Source organism: Rhincodon typus, chromosome 29, assembly GCF_021869965.1.
Source record: "Rhincodon typus isolate 14 chromosome 29, sRhiTyp1.1, whole genome shotgun sequence".
NCBI classification, from domain to species: Eukaryota; Metazoa; Chordata; class Chondrichthyes; order Orectolobiformes; family Rhincodontidae; genus Rhincodon; species Rhincodon typus.
In genome coordinates, this window is record NC_063360.1 from 33,361,700 (window position 1) to 33,375,833 (window position 14,134).

Here is a 14,134-nt window from a genome sequence, read left to right on the forward strand (position 1 = left end):
TGTTCTAATGCTGGACTTTGGCTTATGTTCATGCATGTGCTAGTCTTCAGTGTTCAATGATAAATGATTCATTTTGGTTATTAATTCTGATACCAATTTAATAGCAGAATGCACATCTCTGACTTGTAGCTTAATAATATTCTTTTGGAAAAGTCCTAATGGGTAAAGGTCCAGTACTAAGTTGTTCGAAATGTATTTGTACAGACCAGTTAATCCTTGGTTCAATTGCTGGATCTGGACTAAGCCTATTGTAATAGCTGAACAGCAATTGCACAGTACAATAAAGGCAATTTGATAGTAGTAAATGCAGCCTATTATTTGCATTGCTTTGAGTTTGCTGAGGACTTTTCCCACCTGTATTTCACTTCTGAAGGTGCTCACTCAGTTGGGTACAGTTCTGCATATGCAGTAACCCTTCAGTATTTCATTCAAGTGTGCTTCCTTATTTCAGATGCACTGTGTAGAAAGTGAGCCATAATCAGATGGTAATGTTATCAGGACAAAGTCAAGGTGCAATGGTGCATTTTGTGGTGAGGCTTTATGTATGCCTTGCTGTCTCCCTCTCTGACTCTCCACTCTTCTCCCTTTCCCCCACCATACCTTTCCTTGGAAAAGCTCAACTAAGTCAGTGCTATCTGTAGATTAAAAACCAGGCCTTCCTAACCTGCATGCCTCAGTACCACGCCAGATGGTTGTTGTAAAAACGCAGTAGAAATTTTAGCTGTCTGACCAACTCTGTCAATGATTTAACAGTCTTAACGAAATGAAATTTGGCTTTCTGCTATTTCATAGTAACATAGCCACAGGAGTAAGCCATTAAGCCCTTGAGCCTGTTTCATCATTTAGTGAGATCATGGCTGATCTGTAGACTAACTCCATTAACCTGCCTTTGGCCCGTATCCCTTAATACCTATGCTTAAAAAAAAATCTATCTTAGATTTAAAGTTAACAACTGATCCAGCATCCACTGCCATTTGTGAAAGAGAATTCCAAACATCTACTACTCTTTGCTTCCTAACATTGCCCCTGAATGATCTGGCCCTAATTCTCAGACTATGCCCCCAAGTTCTAGAATTCCCAGCCAGTGGAAATAGTTTATCTATCCTGTCTTTTCACCAGGACTTTTTCACTCTCACCGCTTATTTCTTCTAGCTTCAGTAACTTTGAAACAGTAGATCGGTGCAATGTGACATTCATCTTTTGTATCGGATGACTTTCATTCCTTCAGTGGTTCTCCACTTGGGGATTGCCTTGCACACATAAATTCACTCAGTTTGTTATGATTCCTTTGGCAATTTTTCACTGCCGCCTCTACCCTTCCATTTGACTAGGGATAGTGATTAGATAGTCTGTGTGATACATTTTATCTTTACTGAGCTTAGCAACACAAAAGGCTTTTTCATGCTAAGTCATTATAAGATTAATCACGTTGACTACAGTTCTGTATCCTCTGGGATAACAAATTTCAGATAAGTATCCTAGCCAATGCAGAAACTGTGTCTTAGTACTCATTCATCAACTTCGCTGCTAAAATTTCAGTGTTGAGGAAGTTGGGCAATGAAATGCAGAACAGCATAGAATGTAATGATACCTTAGTCTATGAATTGATACTATATCAATTCTGTTTTCTCTTCTACCAGTTGTCATCTTGTCCTTGCTGGGGTGTAAACTTCTTCCTGAGTTATTATTAGTGGAATTCTATAGATTGGGAAATATTTTGTGGCACCTTACGTTTTATTCTTTGCCTTTTTATCGAAGTTAATTTATTAAATGTTCTATATGACCGGAGTATGTATTGGCTTCTACCCTTACTACAGTACAGTAGCTGGCCAAGTAGTAGTCAAACATAGAAATTCATTAAGGTTTTAGAGTAGATTTGTAGCTCGGGTTGTGGATGTTGTGGTTGCTTGGCTCGCCGAGTTGATTTGTTGTTCCGCAGAAGTTTCATTACCCTGCTGGGTAACATCATCAGTGCAGCCTTCGATGAAGCGCTGTTGTGTTTTCCCGCCTGTTATTTAAACTCTGGTGTCCGTTGAGCTGGCTTACCTCACTTCTAGTTTTCTTTCGTGGTGGAGTATATATAGGGTCTAGCTCTATGTGTTTGTTGATGGCCTTCTTAGTGGAGAACCAGGCCTCTAGGAATTCCCGTGCTTGTCTCTGCTTGGCCTGTCCCAGGGTCCTGGTGTTGTGCCAATCAAACTGGTGGTTTCCTTATCCATGTGGATGGAGATGAGTGAGTATCAGTCGTGTCTTTTTGTTGCTAGTTGATGTTCGTGTACACTTTTATGGCTATTTTCCTTCCTGTCTGTCCAATGTAATGTTTGTCGCAGTCTTTGCAGGGTATCTTGTATGTGATGTTGGTCCTGTCCGTAGTGGGTAACGGGTCTTTGGTTCGGGTGAGCAGTTGGCGTAGGGTTGATGTGGGTTTGTGTGCTACTCTAATGCCAAGAACACATCTGAACTGACGACAAGACTCCTACGACATTGGGCATTAGAAAACACACACCAGGTTATAATCCGAGACAACAAGGTGCAGGGCTGGGTTCCTACTATCCCAGGTTATAATCCGACAGGTTTATTTGAAAAAGCAAGCCTTCAGAGTTTTACTCCTTCAGGTGTTTGTGAGAGAGGTAGTATCAGACACAGAATTTAAAAGTAAAAGATCAAAGGTTCACACCATTGATGAGGATGTGCTAAACAAACCTAAGATGCTGCTAAATTTTCAATCAGTTAGAAGGTTTTAATTGATTAATATGTATGTGTAAATCCCTGAATTCCTTTCAAGTCCCTGTCCTGTGAGAACTAAAGGTTTTATCAGCATTAAGAAATGACATTTTAGGTCAGACAATGCATGTTAGGTATGAGGTCTCATTTAGAATTTGTTTGTGTTTTGTCTTTACTGAGCTTAGCACCACAAAAGCCTTTTTTTCATGGTAAGTCACTATAAGATTAATTGCCCTGACTGCAGTACTCTGTCATGAGCTTATTTTCATAACTTGAAAGTTGAACTTCTACTTTTTAAATTAAGTTCAAATGTCTCCTATTTCAGAAATCCTGTTCACCTAATTTGATGCACTGTTCTGAGATGTTTTGAAGAATAATGGAATAAAACAAGAACTTGGTCAACATTTATTTATAAACTAAATTTGTGGTATTGGGAAAAAATTAGATCTGAGATAAAATTACAGCTGCAGACAATTTCAGCACTTGAGCAGGAAAGAGAAAGAATTCAACTTTAAATCGGCCTGGTTAATCAGTCAGTAATTCTGCTTAGTTTGTGTCAGCATTTTGGAACTTCGATTCATATTTATGAATGTGGTGATAACAAGATAATCTGTTTTTGTAATATTGATCTGGGGGAGAGGGGGGAGAGAGATATTGACCTGAATACTGGGAATGACTGCTGTTCTTCTAAGTAGAGCTGTAGGATATTTTTCGAGTTGCATCCACCCAAACAGGTAAATGTTTCATTATGTTTCACATATCATTCACCAGACAGCACTTTCAACAGTTCATTGCACCCTCTATATTGCATTGGAGTATTAGCCTGAAATTTTGTGGTTGGAGTGAGACTTGAACATGGAGCGTTGTGATTCAGTGGTGAGAATGCTACCAACTTGGCTGCAGCTGGTGCATTTGTGCCATTTCTATCAAATTAACATTGGCACCAATTGCAAGCTTGGCTCATTTGGTACTTTCCTTTCTGGGTCAAATCTTAGGAGTTCAAGTCCACTATGCACATCCAATAACCCAGGTGACATTAAACAGACTGCTTTGGTCTGGCTACTCAGCACGACACAAAACATGCATTTAATATATATTCAAGAATAAAATGTCCAATTCTAGGCCAAATATCCTCCCTAGAACAATACTAGCAAAAAAAACCCACCTGATCATTCACTTGTTGTAGTGGGATCTTAATGTGTGCATGACTTGGTTGCCATGTTTGCATGCTGAATGGTGACTGAACCTCAAAGTGACCCTTCATTGGTAAAGTGCTTCAGTATGTCTTGGGACATGAAAATGTTGAATCTGTTCAATAATTAGAACATTGTTGAAATTGGCAGCAAGAAATGTAACTTGTCCTTGTAGAAAATTGAAGTGTGAGAAGAAGTTCCTTTAACAGTATGGAGTATAAATGGACTGTGTACATTTAGTTTCTTATTTTTTCAACTCTGATGATGCTGTAAAGTTTAAAAAGTCCATGGCAGCTCAAGCAGACTTTCTTATCCTAACTGCCATAACACTGAAGGTTCAGCAGAAACTGCCATACAGGGACTTTGAGGGAAGTGTTTGAGGAAAAAAAAAGTAAACATTTGAATTGAGTGAAAGATTAGGTTAAAACACACACCTCACCACATGTTGAGACATCTTGGGAAATGGCTGTAGTTGGGTGTCTCTGGCCAGTTCTTAAAAAGCTTAAGACGTTCTGAGGAAGGGTCACCAGACCCGAAATGTTAACTCTGATTTTTTTCTTCATAGATGCTGCCAGACCTGCTGAGCTTTTCCAGCAATTTCTGTTTTTGTTTGTCCTTAAGAAGCTGCTACAAGCTTTTTAACAGCCAACAGAACAAGTCACTTTATTCCTTAATTAAAGCTTTAAAATGTTACAGTTCAGATGCAATTTAAATTTTAAGGCATCTAACTTAAAGATTGCTCAGGTGGGGCTTGCTTAATGCGTCAAAGGGCAAATAAATTTGTAGGTGTGCTGATAATCAATACAAACAAGGCAAGTCTGAAGTTTGATTGTCAGGTTGTGTTGGTTTGACATAACCAATCTCAGCTTGGGCAGCATTGAGGTCACAACAGTTACCAACTTTGACTTTGTCTTTGATGGGTCTACATCAGTACTTTTTAGTGATGCTGGAAAATTAATTAAGTGTGATGTTAGAAGAGGGCTTGGACTTATTTGTTGTTACATGATCAAATAGCCTGACTGCATTAATCTCAAAGTTCACCAGGTCACTTGGATTAGCAATAAAATTCTGCTGGTGTTTTGTTGATTTGTGCTCAATCTGAATCATTGCCCCTAGAAGAGAAAAGAGATTCAGGGGAAGATACATTCAAAAGATGTGAATTTGTTTTTTTAAAATATAATACCTTATGTGAAATGTCTCAAAGCATTTGTGCAGTGAATTGCTGGATGTTTTAACAAGAAGCAAACTTTAGCAAAGAAAAAGCGAAAAGTAAATTAATAATCTTGAATTTAGAATTGAGCTTTTCTAAATGAAAATGTCTCCCTTAACATTTTGATTAATTAATTGCAAAATAATGTATAAATGTAATGCAGTAACAAACTGCATGGAAAATAAAGTGAATTTTCTAGATATATTTCCATTAAGTTTTTTAGCACTCAGTGCATGTGACTACCAGGTAAAGTTCAACGGAAAGCCAGAAACATGGTGTGCATCTTTGACCACTCTTTAAACATTCTTTAGATATGTAATGAATGCTTGCTTTCTGCCCTCTGTGCATGCAGTAGCTAACCACCTTGCCTCAGGCTTGGTCTGCTATGATTTTCTCTGTGACCTTTTAAAAATTCTTCTTATTACTTTGAGGGAATTGCCTGAATATGTAAAGATGTTGCTGTCAATGTGCGGCTCAGAAGCAAAAGATACATCTGGATCATTAAGAAATTATCAATAGTTTCATTTAACTAATATTTTAACATTCAAGTCCGAAAGCATTCATAGATATAGGTAAAGGAGTGAATTGAAGATGACCAATTAAAGGGTTGGTCGAAAATTAGAAAAGTGGAGAGGTAAGGAGTTTAGTGAAGAAATCTCAGAAAAAAGAGGCCAAGTCACCAAAGACCTTTCCTAGTGGGTTTACAGGGCAAGGGTGAAGCATACAATGTCAGAATCTGACGAATTGGAGTAGAGTGTGCTGTCAAGACCACCAAAACTCTTCAGCAGCAGATGGGCTGATTTAGGCAATGTTTCAAAAGAAGCATTATAAATTTTTCCAATGATCTGAAGCTGTAAGGGAGTATTAATAAAATGGAATCTGTATAGAATAACTGATGGAATCTAATATTGATAAATGTGAGATGGCGTATTTCTGACATTTTAAAAAATATGTGCACTTTATTTGAATAGGAGAGGGGTGTGTGCTGTTAGTAAGCATGGACATGGATATTGTAAAATGAAAAAGTGACAGTAATGCTATGTTGATGCAATTTTGAAAAATATGTGTGTAGGCAACTCTACTACAACATTCATTAAGCAAAAGCTTACTAATCAGAGCAATCTGCACACTGCATTGCACCATTTCTATAAAACATGAGGAAGAACAGAATGTCATAATATAAATATCCCAGTTAGATCACTATTATACTTTAAATTGTCTCTTTCGCATCTGTTTTCATTCATTTTGTTGACTGATGCATTCTATTTTCCAAGCCAATTCAAACACATTCACTGCCATTAAAAGCAACACCTCAAGTTCATTAGATGTAATGCTAATAGAATATATGGTTTTATGCCAGGAGGTCAGATGCAGCGGTGAATCTAAATAAAACTTTTGAAAAACCACGATTTACATTACTGTGTAGTTTTTAGTTTTGGAATCCACGCCATAGATTATTCAGGCAACTGATGGAATGCAGAACATATTCGCTGAGGCCTGATATGAGGGAATACAAGCATAAAGAAAGATTAGCAAAATTGTAGTGTTGCTATTGGAATAGAGGACACTGCAGGATACTTTCACAGAAAGTTCAAAGTTATGCTGTGATAGGGTAAACCGAAACAAACCGCTTCTAGTGGTTCAAAATTTTAAAACATAAAGACGTCAACAAAAGATTATTTAGGAAATTTATGTTGAAGATCAGAAGATGCATTTTTTGTCAGAAGGTTGTGAAATTATGGAATATAGTACCAGAAGAGATTGAAGCAGAGATCATTTTTAAGAATAGGCCGGATAGGTGATTGAAGAAATGCAAGATAAAGATGTGTGGGAACAAGATAAGCACTTGGGTTTAGGACTATTACTTGTATGGAGGAGAAATACTAACAAGAGACTGGTTGAGATGAATTGCCTATTACTGCACTGTGTATTTTACTCTTTGCATTTACCTGTTTGTATAATTATCAAATTGGTGACACACACCCATGTATAACCATGTATATCGACATGGATCTTTTTTTTTGTCTTTATGCAAAGGGGGATGTTGTATTATATCTCACAATCACTGTGCCTTTAACAGACACACTCATGATAACTTCACTATATCACATCATGTGTATTGTAAACTGATAGCCAGATATTTGCAAATTGAAATTACTCAGGAATTTGTAAAAAATTGTGGTTGGGACCCAATTCTAGGATACTGTTCCTATTTCTGAGAATTTCTGCAAGCCTGCGATAAAGGTTTGGGCAGGGTAGCCAGCTTTCCTACCCTTGCTGGCTCCATTTTAGGAATCCTGTCTTCCATTCTTTCAATTGGACAGAATGAAGTCAGTACAATTTGCTTTACTTGTAAGGTTGTTGTCAACCATATTCTTGCTATAGCCTGAGAGTTGGATTTTGGAAACAAACACACAAACTTATACCTTTCCTAACCCAGCAATGAAGTAAAATTGGTAGGCTTTCATTTTGTTTTTTACCCAAATAATTTTAGTTTGCATGTTACCCAGATTCATGACCATATTAAGGATAAGGTTATCCAGCCAATCTCTGCCAATCTTAGCTTCTCTGCTCCTGCGATGCTGCTTGGCCTGCTGTGTTCATCCAGCCCTGCACCTTGTTGTCTCTGCCAATCTACCATTTACTTTCTTCCCCTCCATTTAGGGACCTGAAAATCTAGGGAGCACAAATTTTCATGGCCAGTCATTCCATGTGGGGAACAGTATTGCTAATTCTCTTTGACCCTCAAGCTAATTTCACAATCATTCCAACTTTTTCTTGATCCCAATTCAACTGCCTTTCACTGAGTTTCAGTTCTGTACCCAGAATCCTGCAGGGTACTCATAAAGATTTTATTGTGTATCTAACCTTGACCAATGAATATAAGATAAATAACAGGTTTACTTTAACCTTACCAAGTTGTTCATTATCTTAATGACCCTGACTGTGTATCTCTCCAGTAATTTCCTTCAACATGGTAATTTTAGGCCTTCCAGCTTGCCTTCATTTCATTGCTGAAATTTGGAATCATCATTGTCACTTTTTCCCTTTTGCATCAATATTCTTCTGGATTCGGGTGGGAGAAAGCTACATCTCATTCTCTGGAATTAGCCTCAACATTAATATATGTAATGTTAATAAAGTAAGTGTAGAATGTTACAACTTTGAAGCAGGGATGGTCAATAAATATTGGTCTGGCCAGTGACATCCCGTGAATGAATGAAAAAAAAATCTGAGAAAACTCCAGTCGCTGGAAAGAGCACTGATGTAGTCCAGATCAACATCACAAAAGTGTGATTTTGCCTAACAGCTGCTGTGCAGATGGTGTTACTTAGACCAAGCCACCATAATTTCATAATTAAAGCCATCATAATTAAAAGATCGTGTGGAACTGGAGGAACACAGCGGGTCAGGCAGCATCAGAGGAACAGAGATGAGAGTGGTGGATATTTGGGAGAGAAGATGGCCAGGTTGTGTCAGGTCAAGGAAATGGGGATGTGAAGGGAGGGTTGTCATGGAATGAGGCCGGGAGTGGGGAGATTTTGAAACTGGTAAAATCCACGTTTAGGCCATTGGGCTCTAGGCTTCTGAGGTGGAATATGAGGTGCTGCTCCTCCAGTTAGCATTTGGCATCATTGTAATACTGGAGGAGGCCCAGGATGGACTTGTCACCCAGGGAGTGGGAGGAGGAGTTAAAATGTTTCACGAATAGAAGGTGTTGTTTGTCACGTACAGAGCGCAGAAGTTCTACACGCGGCAAACAACACCTTCCGGTCACAAAACATTTTAATTCCCCCTCCCACCTCACTGACCAATCCCGACAACTGCCTACATTCACTTCCCTATCACCATCACACCTACCTTCCTCAGCCACACCCCTTCACTCTATTTATTTCTAATCTCCCCTCCCCCCCCCCCCCCCATTTCTGAAGAAGGGTCCTGACCCGAAATATCAGCTTTCCTGTTGCTCTGATGCTGCCTGGCCTGCTGTGTTCCTCCAGCTCCACACTTTGTTATCTCTAATTCCAGCATCTGCAGTTCTTGCTATCTCAATAATTAAAAGATTGTTGTATTACTAACACATACAACTGCACCCTTTTCAGAATTGAGAGCCAGTCTTGTTTTTAAAGTCTGCAATGTAGAAATTGGCTAATCAGCCCAAATGGCCTAACTATACCAACATTTATGCTGCAGTGAAGTTCCTCCCACCCACCCTGGTCCTTACCCCATCAGCATATCCCTTCTCCCTCATGTATTTTTCTTCTTAATGCATCTACCAAATTCACTCATCACTGCTTGTGGTAAAGTTTCATATCTAACCACTGTAACCACTGTACTTCTCTGAATTCTGTGATGTCTAAGAGTGCCCAGACATTAGGAAAGGTGTGTGAGGATGAAATTCCTCCTGTCAACATATACTTTTACGTGAATACACAATAGAATCTTGCATTTCAAAGACTTTTTTGATCATGAAGCTCTTCAAGCAGTGGGCTTTGTTAGTTGTGCAAAGTTACCCTTCTCTTCCTCATCTTTCCCTAGAGCTTGTTCTCGTACTGTCAAACAGCGTAAGTATTCGATGGGAGGGGGTAGGAACAGTTAGTGGTTCAAATGAAGAGAAGACTCTAAAGTTAAACATGGCTTGTTGAGCCGCAAGTTGCTCCCCATATGATAGGAATTAGAGAACTGTATTTACAATTTTAAAGGCAAAGTTGAATTTAAGTGTAGTACACCCAAAGATATCTGCATATGGGCGTATTACATAAAGGAGACAATGATAATGTCACTGGACTAGTAATCCAGAGGCCCAGGCTAATGATCTGGGATAATGATTCAAAATCCATGGCATGGGTGGAATTTCAATTCAATCAATAAAACCTGGAATTGAAAGCTAATCTGAGTAATGGTGACTATGAAACCATCATCAGTTGTTGGATGAGACCATCTGGTTCCCAATCCAGATCAGGCCTATATGTGACTCCAGACCCATAACAATGTAGTTGGCTCTAAGATGCTCTTAGCAAGCCGCACAGTTCAAAGTAAATTATGAATGGGCAACAAGTGGTGGCCTTTCCAGATGACACCAACACCCAATTCTAAAAAGAAAAATAAGGAAAGGCCTTACAAAAGATCGTTCACTTATATAATAGATCCAGTGTACACCCCATAAGTATCCAAAATCCAAATTAGCCAGACTCAAAAACCTGGGAGATATTTAGATTCTCTGATATTTGGGGAAAAAAGCTAATGTTTTGAAATTTCTGAACTGAAAGAAACATGTTTGAATGTCACTTCAGATTTTAGAAAACATCATTGTCCCAATGTCATAGCAGTTTTGCCAAGAATCTATATATGGGATGAGTTAGAAGGGTCTGTTCAGTGTCAGATCAAGGCATTTGAAACATTGAAGGCTAATCTTTGGCTGCATACTAGAAGCAAACTAACATGAATTTTTACCGAATAAAAACCGAAAGAACTGCAGATGCTGTAAATAAGGAATAAAAACAGAAGTCTCTGGAAATGCTCAGCTGGTCTGGCAGCATCTGTGAAGGAAAAAGTCAGAGTTAGCGTTTCGGGTCTGGTGACCTATCAGAAAATTTGGCATGATGTCGATTATGGTTGTGGTTCTGAGGAAGGATCACTGGACCTGAAACGTTAACCCTGACTTTTTCTTCACAGATACTGCCAGACCTGCTGAGCATTTCCGTCAGCTTCTGTTTTTGTTCATGAATTTTTACCATCCTGAAATTCCGCAACTCAGCCGTAAGTTGGATTGATTTTCAATGGGAGATGTCAGTAGCTTGTCTTTACTGTTTGTACCAACAGAACAGGAGAGGCTCAGCAATGTTTTTGTTATTCCCTCCTTAGTGCGTGCAGAAAATTTAAAACTGAAGTTGAAAATGTTTTAAAATGACTACTTTGGGTTTATCATAAAAGTGACAACACTTAAAAAATTTACAGTGAAGGTTACTGTAAAACTGGGATGTTTACAAGGATTGTTTTTGGAAGGGGAAGTAAGTTGTTACACTCAAGGATATCAAGTTGTGTAAAGATACTGAACTGCAACTTCTATTTCAGGTTAATACTGTACTTCATGAAGGCTTCTCTCAGTCGTGTTTGAAGGATACAACCTGGGAGATTCTTTCTTTTTGCAGCAAATGCTTTTTACCTGAGATGAGATTTCAAATTTAGCACAATGTTGATTACGGTTGTGGACCCTGGTCCTGCAGAACAAAAACTCCTTCAGCAGAGTGGTTCTTGAAGCTTACTGAAGACATTCTAAAATATTCAATTAAATATGTTTATCAGTAGCATCACTCCAAAACTTTAAACGTCCAAACATAGATGCTGCAAGTGAGCTTTCTGAAAATGCAAAAAGCTGCTGTGTTCCTATTTTCTAATCTGCTGATCAGATATCTACTCCATTCACAAGCCTTTCTACCAGATTGTACACCAAGAAAAACTGTGAATCTTGAAGGTAAGAAACCAAGTGGTTTTATTATAAATTGTACTTTAATTTTAAATTGAGTAGCATTTACTTCCACTTCCACCATAGCTTCCAAATGTAGAGGAATAGTACTATAGTTTGGTTTCTTCTGTTACCACTGTTCATGTTTTTTTTCATTTGTCCTTTGGCATCTAATGATGCTACCGTAGCTGCAATAATTTCCAATCTCTAGTTGCCTTGAATGTAGTGGTGGGCTTTTACTCAAAACAAATGAATTATTGGGCAATTTAGATTCTATTTCAGAGCCAACACTATTGTGTTAGACTGGTATTGCTTGTAGGATGAATGGGACAAGGGTTCAAGTTCTCTTTCCCGAAAATCCATTTGTTTTTTATTGGCACCCTGCAGATTTCACAGCCTTTTTTTTCTGCTGCTTGATTTATTAGTTCAATAATTTGCCTTGATAGCATTTAAACATTGATTTACCATTACAACAAAATGAATAATTTATTACTGTACCCAAAATCTAATTTTACTGCCCTATTAAAGGTTTTTTTTGCCATAAGTCTATCTCTTGAATATATCTCTCTTTTTGAAGGCATTGACCTCTGATAGAGTTGCAGCCAACAATCCTCCAGTGTCTTCCTCAAACGGTTAATGCTTCATTGAAAGCCAGCAAAGTATTTGGTTTTGTTTTGCTCTGACAGTTGAGTTCAACGAAGGTAGATTTCGATACTCCACTTTCCTATCACTAAATTATGTGTACGCAACTCCAAGAATCAGTAAAGCTTAATTATATTATAGATTCGCACACGCAGTGTGAGATGTACTGGTACACTGGAATTCCAGTGAAATTAGTTTCAGGGTATTACTGGTTTGCATAAAATACATTTAGAAACTTGATCTTTCTCTTTGTACATTGCTGTGTAGAAATTCTACCTGACAAGATGCAAATCAAAGAGAAATGCAAATCTAATTCTAGTTTCTGGAGGTTTCTAAGAAGTGAGACAGTGGTGACTCAGAAACCATTAGGAACTCCTTATCATAAAATAGCTATTATTCTAAAATCTCAATAATGCAAAACTAAGTCCAACTCTAACTGTCTTCTGACTCTCAAAGATTCAGATAATAGCAGCATGGATATTCAAGATTCCGCTGTGCCTTTTCTCCATGTCAGTAATTTGTTTGCACCTTTTAAAATAATCTACCTTGTTAATGGTGACTTCTTATTGCAGATAACCGGTATAATTACAAGCACAAACCTAACTCTAATGTACAGTGTATAGGAAGTAGGGGATGAGCTCTTCCATAAATCTTTAATATTTTGACAGCCTTCCATACCATTTTATCTTTAGATGCAAATCTGAAAACGTTCGCTGAACAAGGAATCTCTAATTACTCAACGTTGCTGCTTAGTGAGGAGCTCAACCTATTGTTTGTAGGAGCGAGAGATGCAATCTTCGCACTCAACATTGACAATGTTTCAGATAGTATTTCACAAGTAAGCATTTTGAGAGAAATCTCCATTTTTATTATATAAATCATATTGTTGATATGAATAAAACTGGTAATGTACTGGAAAATCTATAGTTTACAATGCAAGACCACTCTTTTAAAGATCAATCATTTCTAAATTGTTTCTTGTGTTTACTTTCCTTTGATGCTGCTTTCATCTTTAGATCTTCCTGTGCTACAAGTTCTCACTGAAACCCATGTGAATGCTGCTTGTAAGAAATCCAAGGATCTTTCATGACAACATAAGAAAGAATTGAAGCAAAAATAAGTAATTTGGCATGTTAGCCTTGATCAACGATTCAATAAGATCATTGCTGATCTGATTGTGGCCTCAACTGGACTTTCCACTTTCCTGCCTGTCACCTACAACCCTGTCTCCCTCGCGGATCAAACATTTCTCTATCTCAGCCTTAAATATATCCAATGACTCCACCTCCACTCTCTCTTGAATAAAAAATTCAGTACAGTATATCCGTCCTTAAGTGTGGCAACTAACATGAAGCACTCTATTATATTGTATCACCAGTGCCTTGTGTATATGTAATAAGACACCCCTCTGTTACCCGACAATAAAGGCCAACACATCTCGGGTAAAGAGGTTGTTGAAGAAAGGCTGAGTTTAGTTTAGTTTAGAATGACAAGTGATATTATTTAAACTATAAAATCCTTAAGGGACTTGACAGGATGGATGCAGGATAATGTTTCCATTATGAGAAGAGTCAGGAACTAGAGGACACAGTTTCAAAATCAGGGATCTCCCATTAAAACACAAACGAGGAGGAATTTCTACTCTTGAGGGTGGTTAATCTTCCCCAGTTGTGGCTGTGTTGAGTATATTCAAGGCTGAGTCAGATAGATTTTTTTGAACAACAAGGAGTCCAGAGTTATGGGGTCTATGCAGCAAAGTGGAGCTAAAGCCAGAATCTGACCAACTGTGATTTTACATTTGGTATGACCTTGTGTTTCCTTTCCTAAGTCCCCATTTTTTACATATAAGCTCAGGGAGTGATTTTTGGCAGCCTGTTCAGTTAATGGGGTGGAGTATGA

At 38.1% G+C, this 14,134-nt stretch overlaps 1 protein-coding gene across 1 annotated transcript in view; it reads left to right on the top strand.

The window, feature by feature from the left end:
• The window catches only part of LOC109938277 (semaphorin-4E-like), an 81,734-nt gene that overhangs the window by 16,460 nt on the left and 51,140 nt on the right, over positions 1 to 14,134 (top strand). Inside the window, exons 2-4 of the mRNA XM_048614299.1 lie at positions 10,804 to 10,887; positions 11,203 to 11,602; positions 12,928 to 13,073. Coding sequence (XP_048470256.1) covers positions 11,470 to 11,602; positions 12,928 to 13,073 — 279 coding nt within the window. The 5' untranslated portion in view covers positions 10,804 to 10,887; positions 11,203 to 11,469. The remainder of the gene's footprint in view (positions 1 to 10,803; positions 10,888 to 11,202; positions 11,603 to 12,927; positions 13,074 to 14,134) is intronic.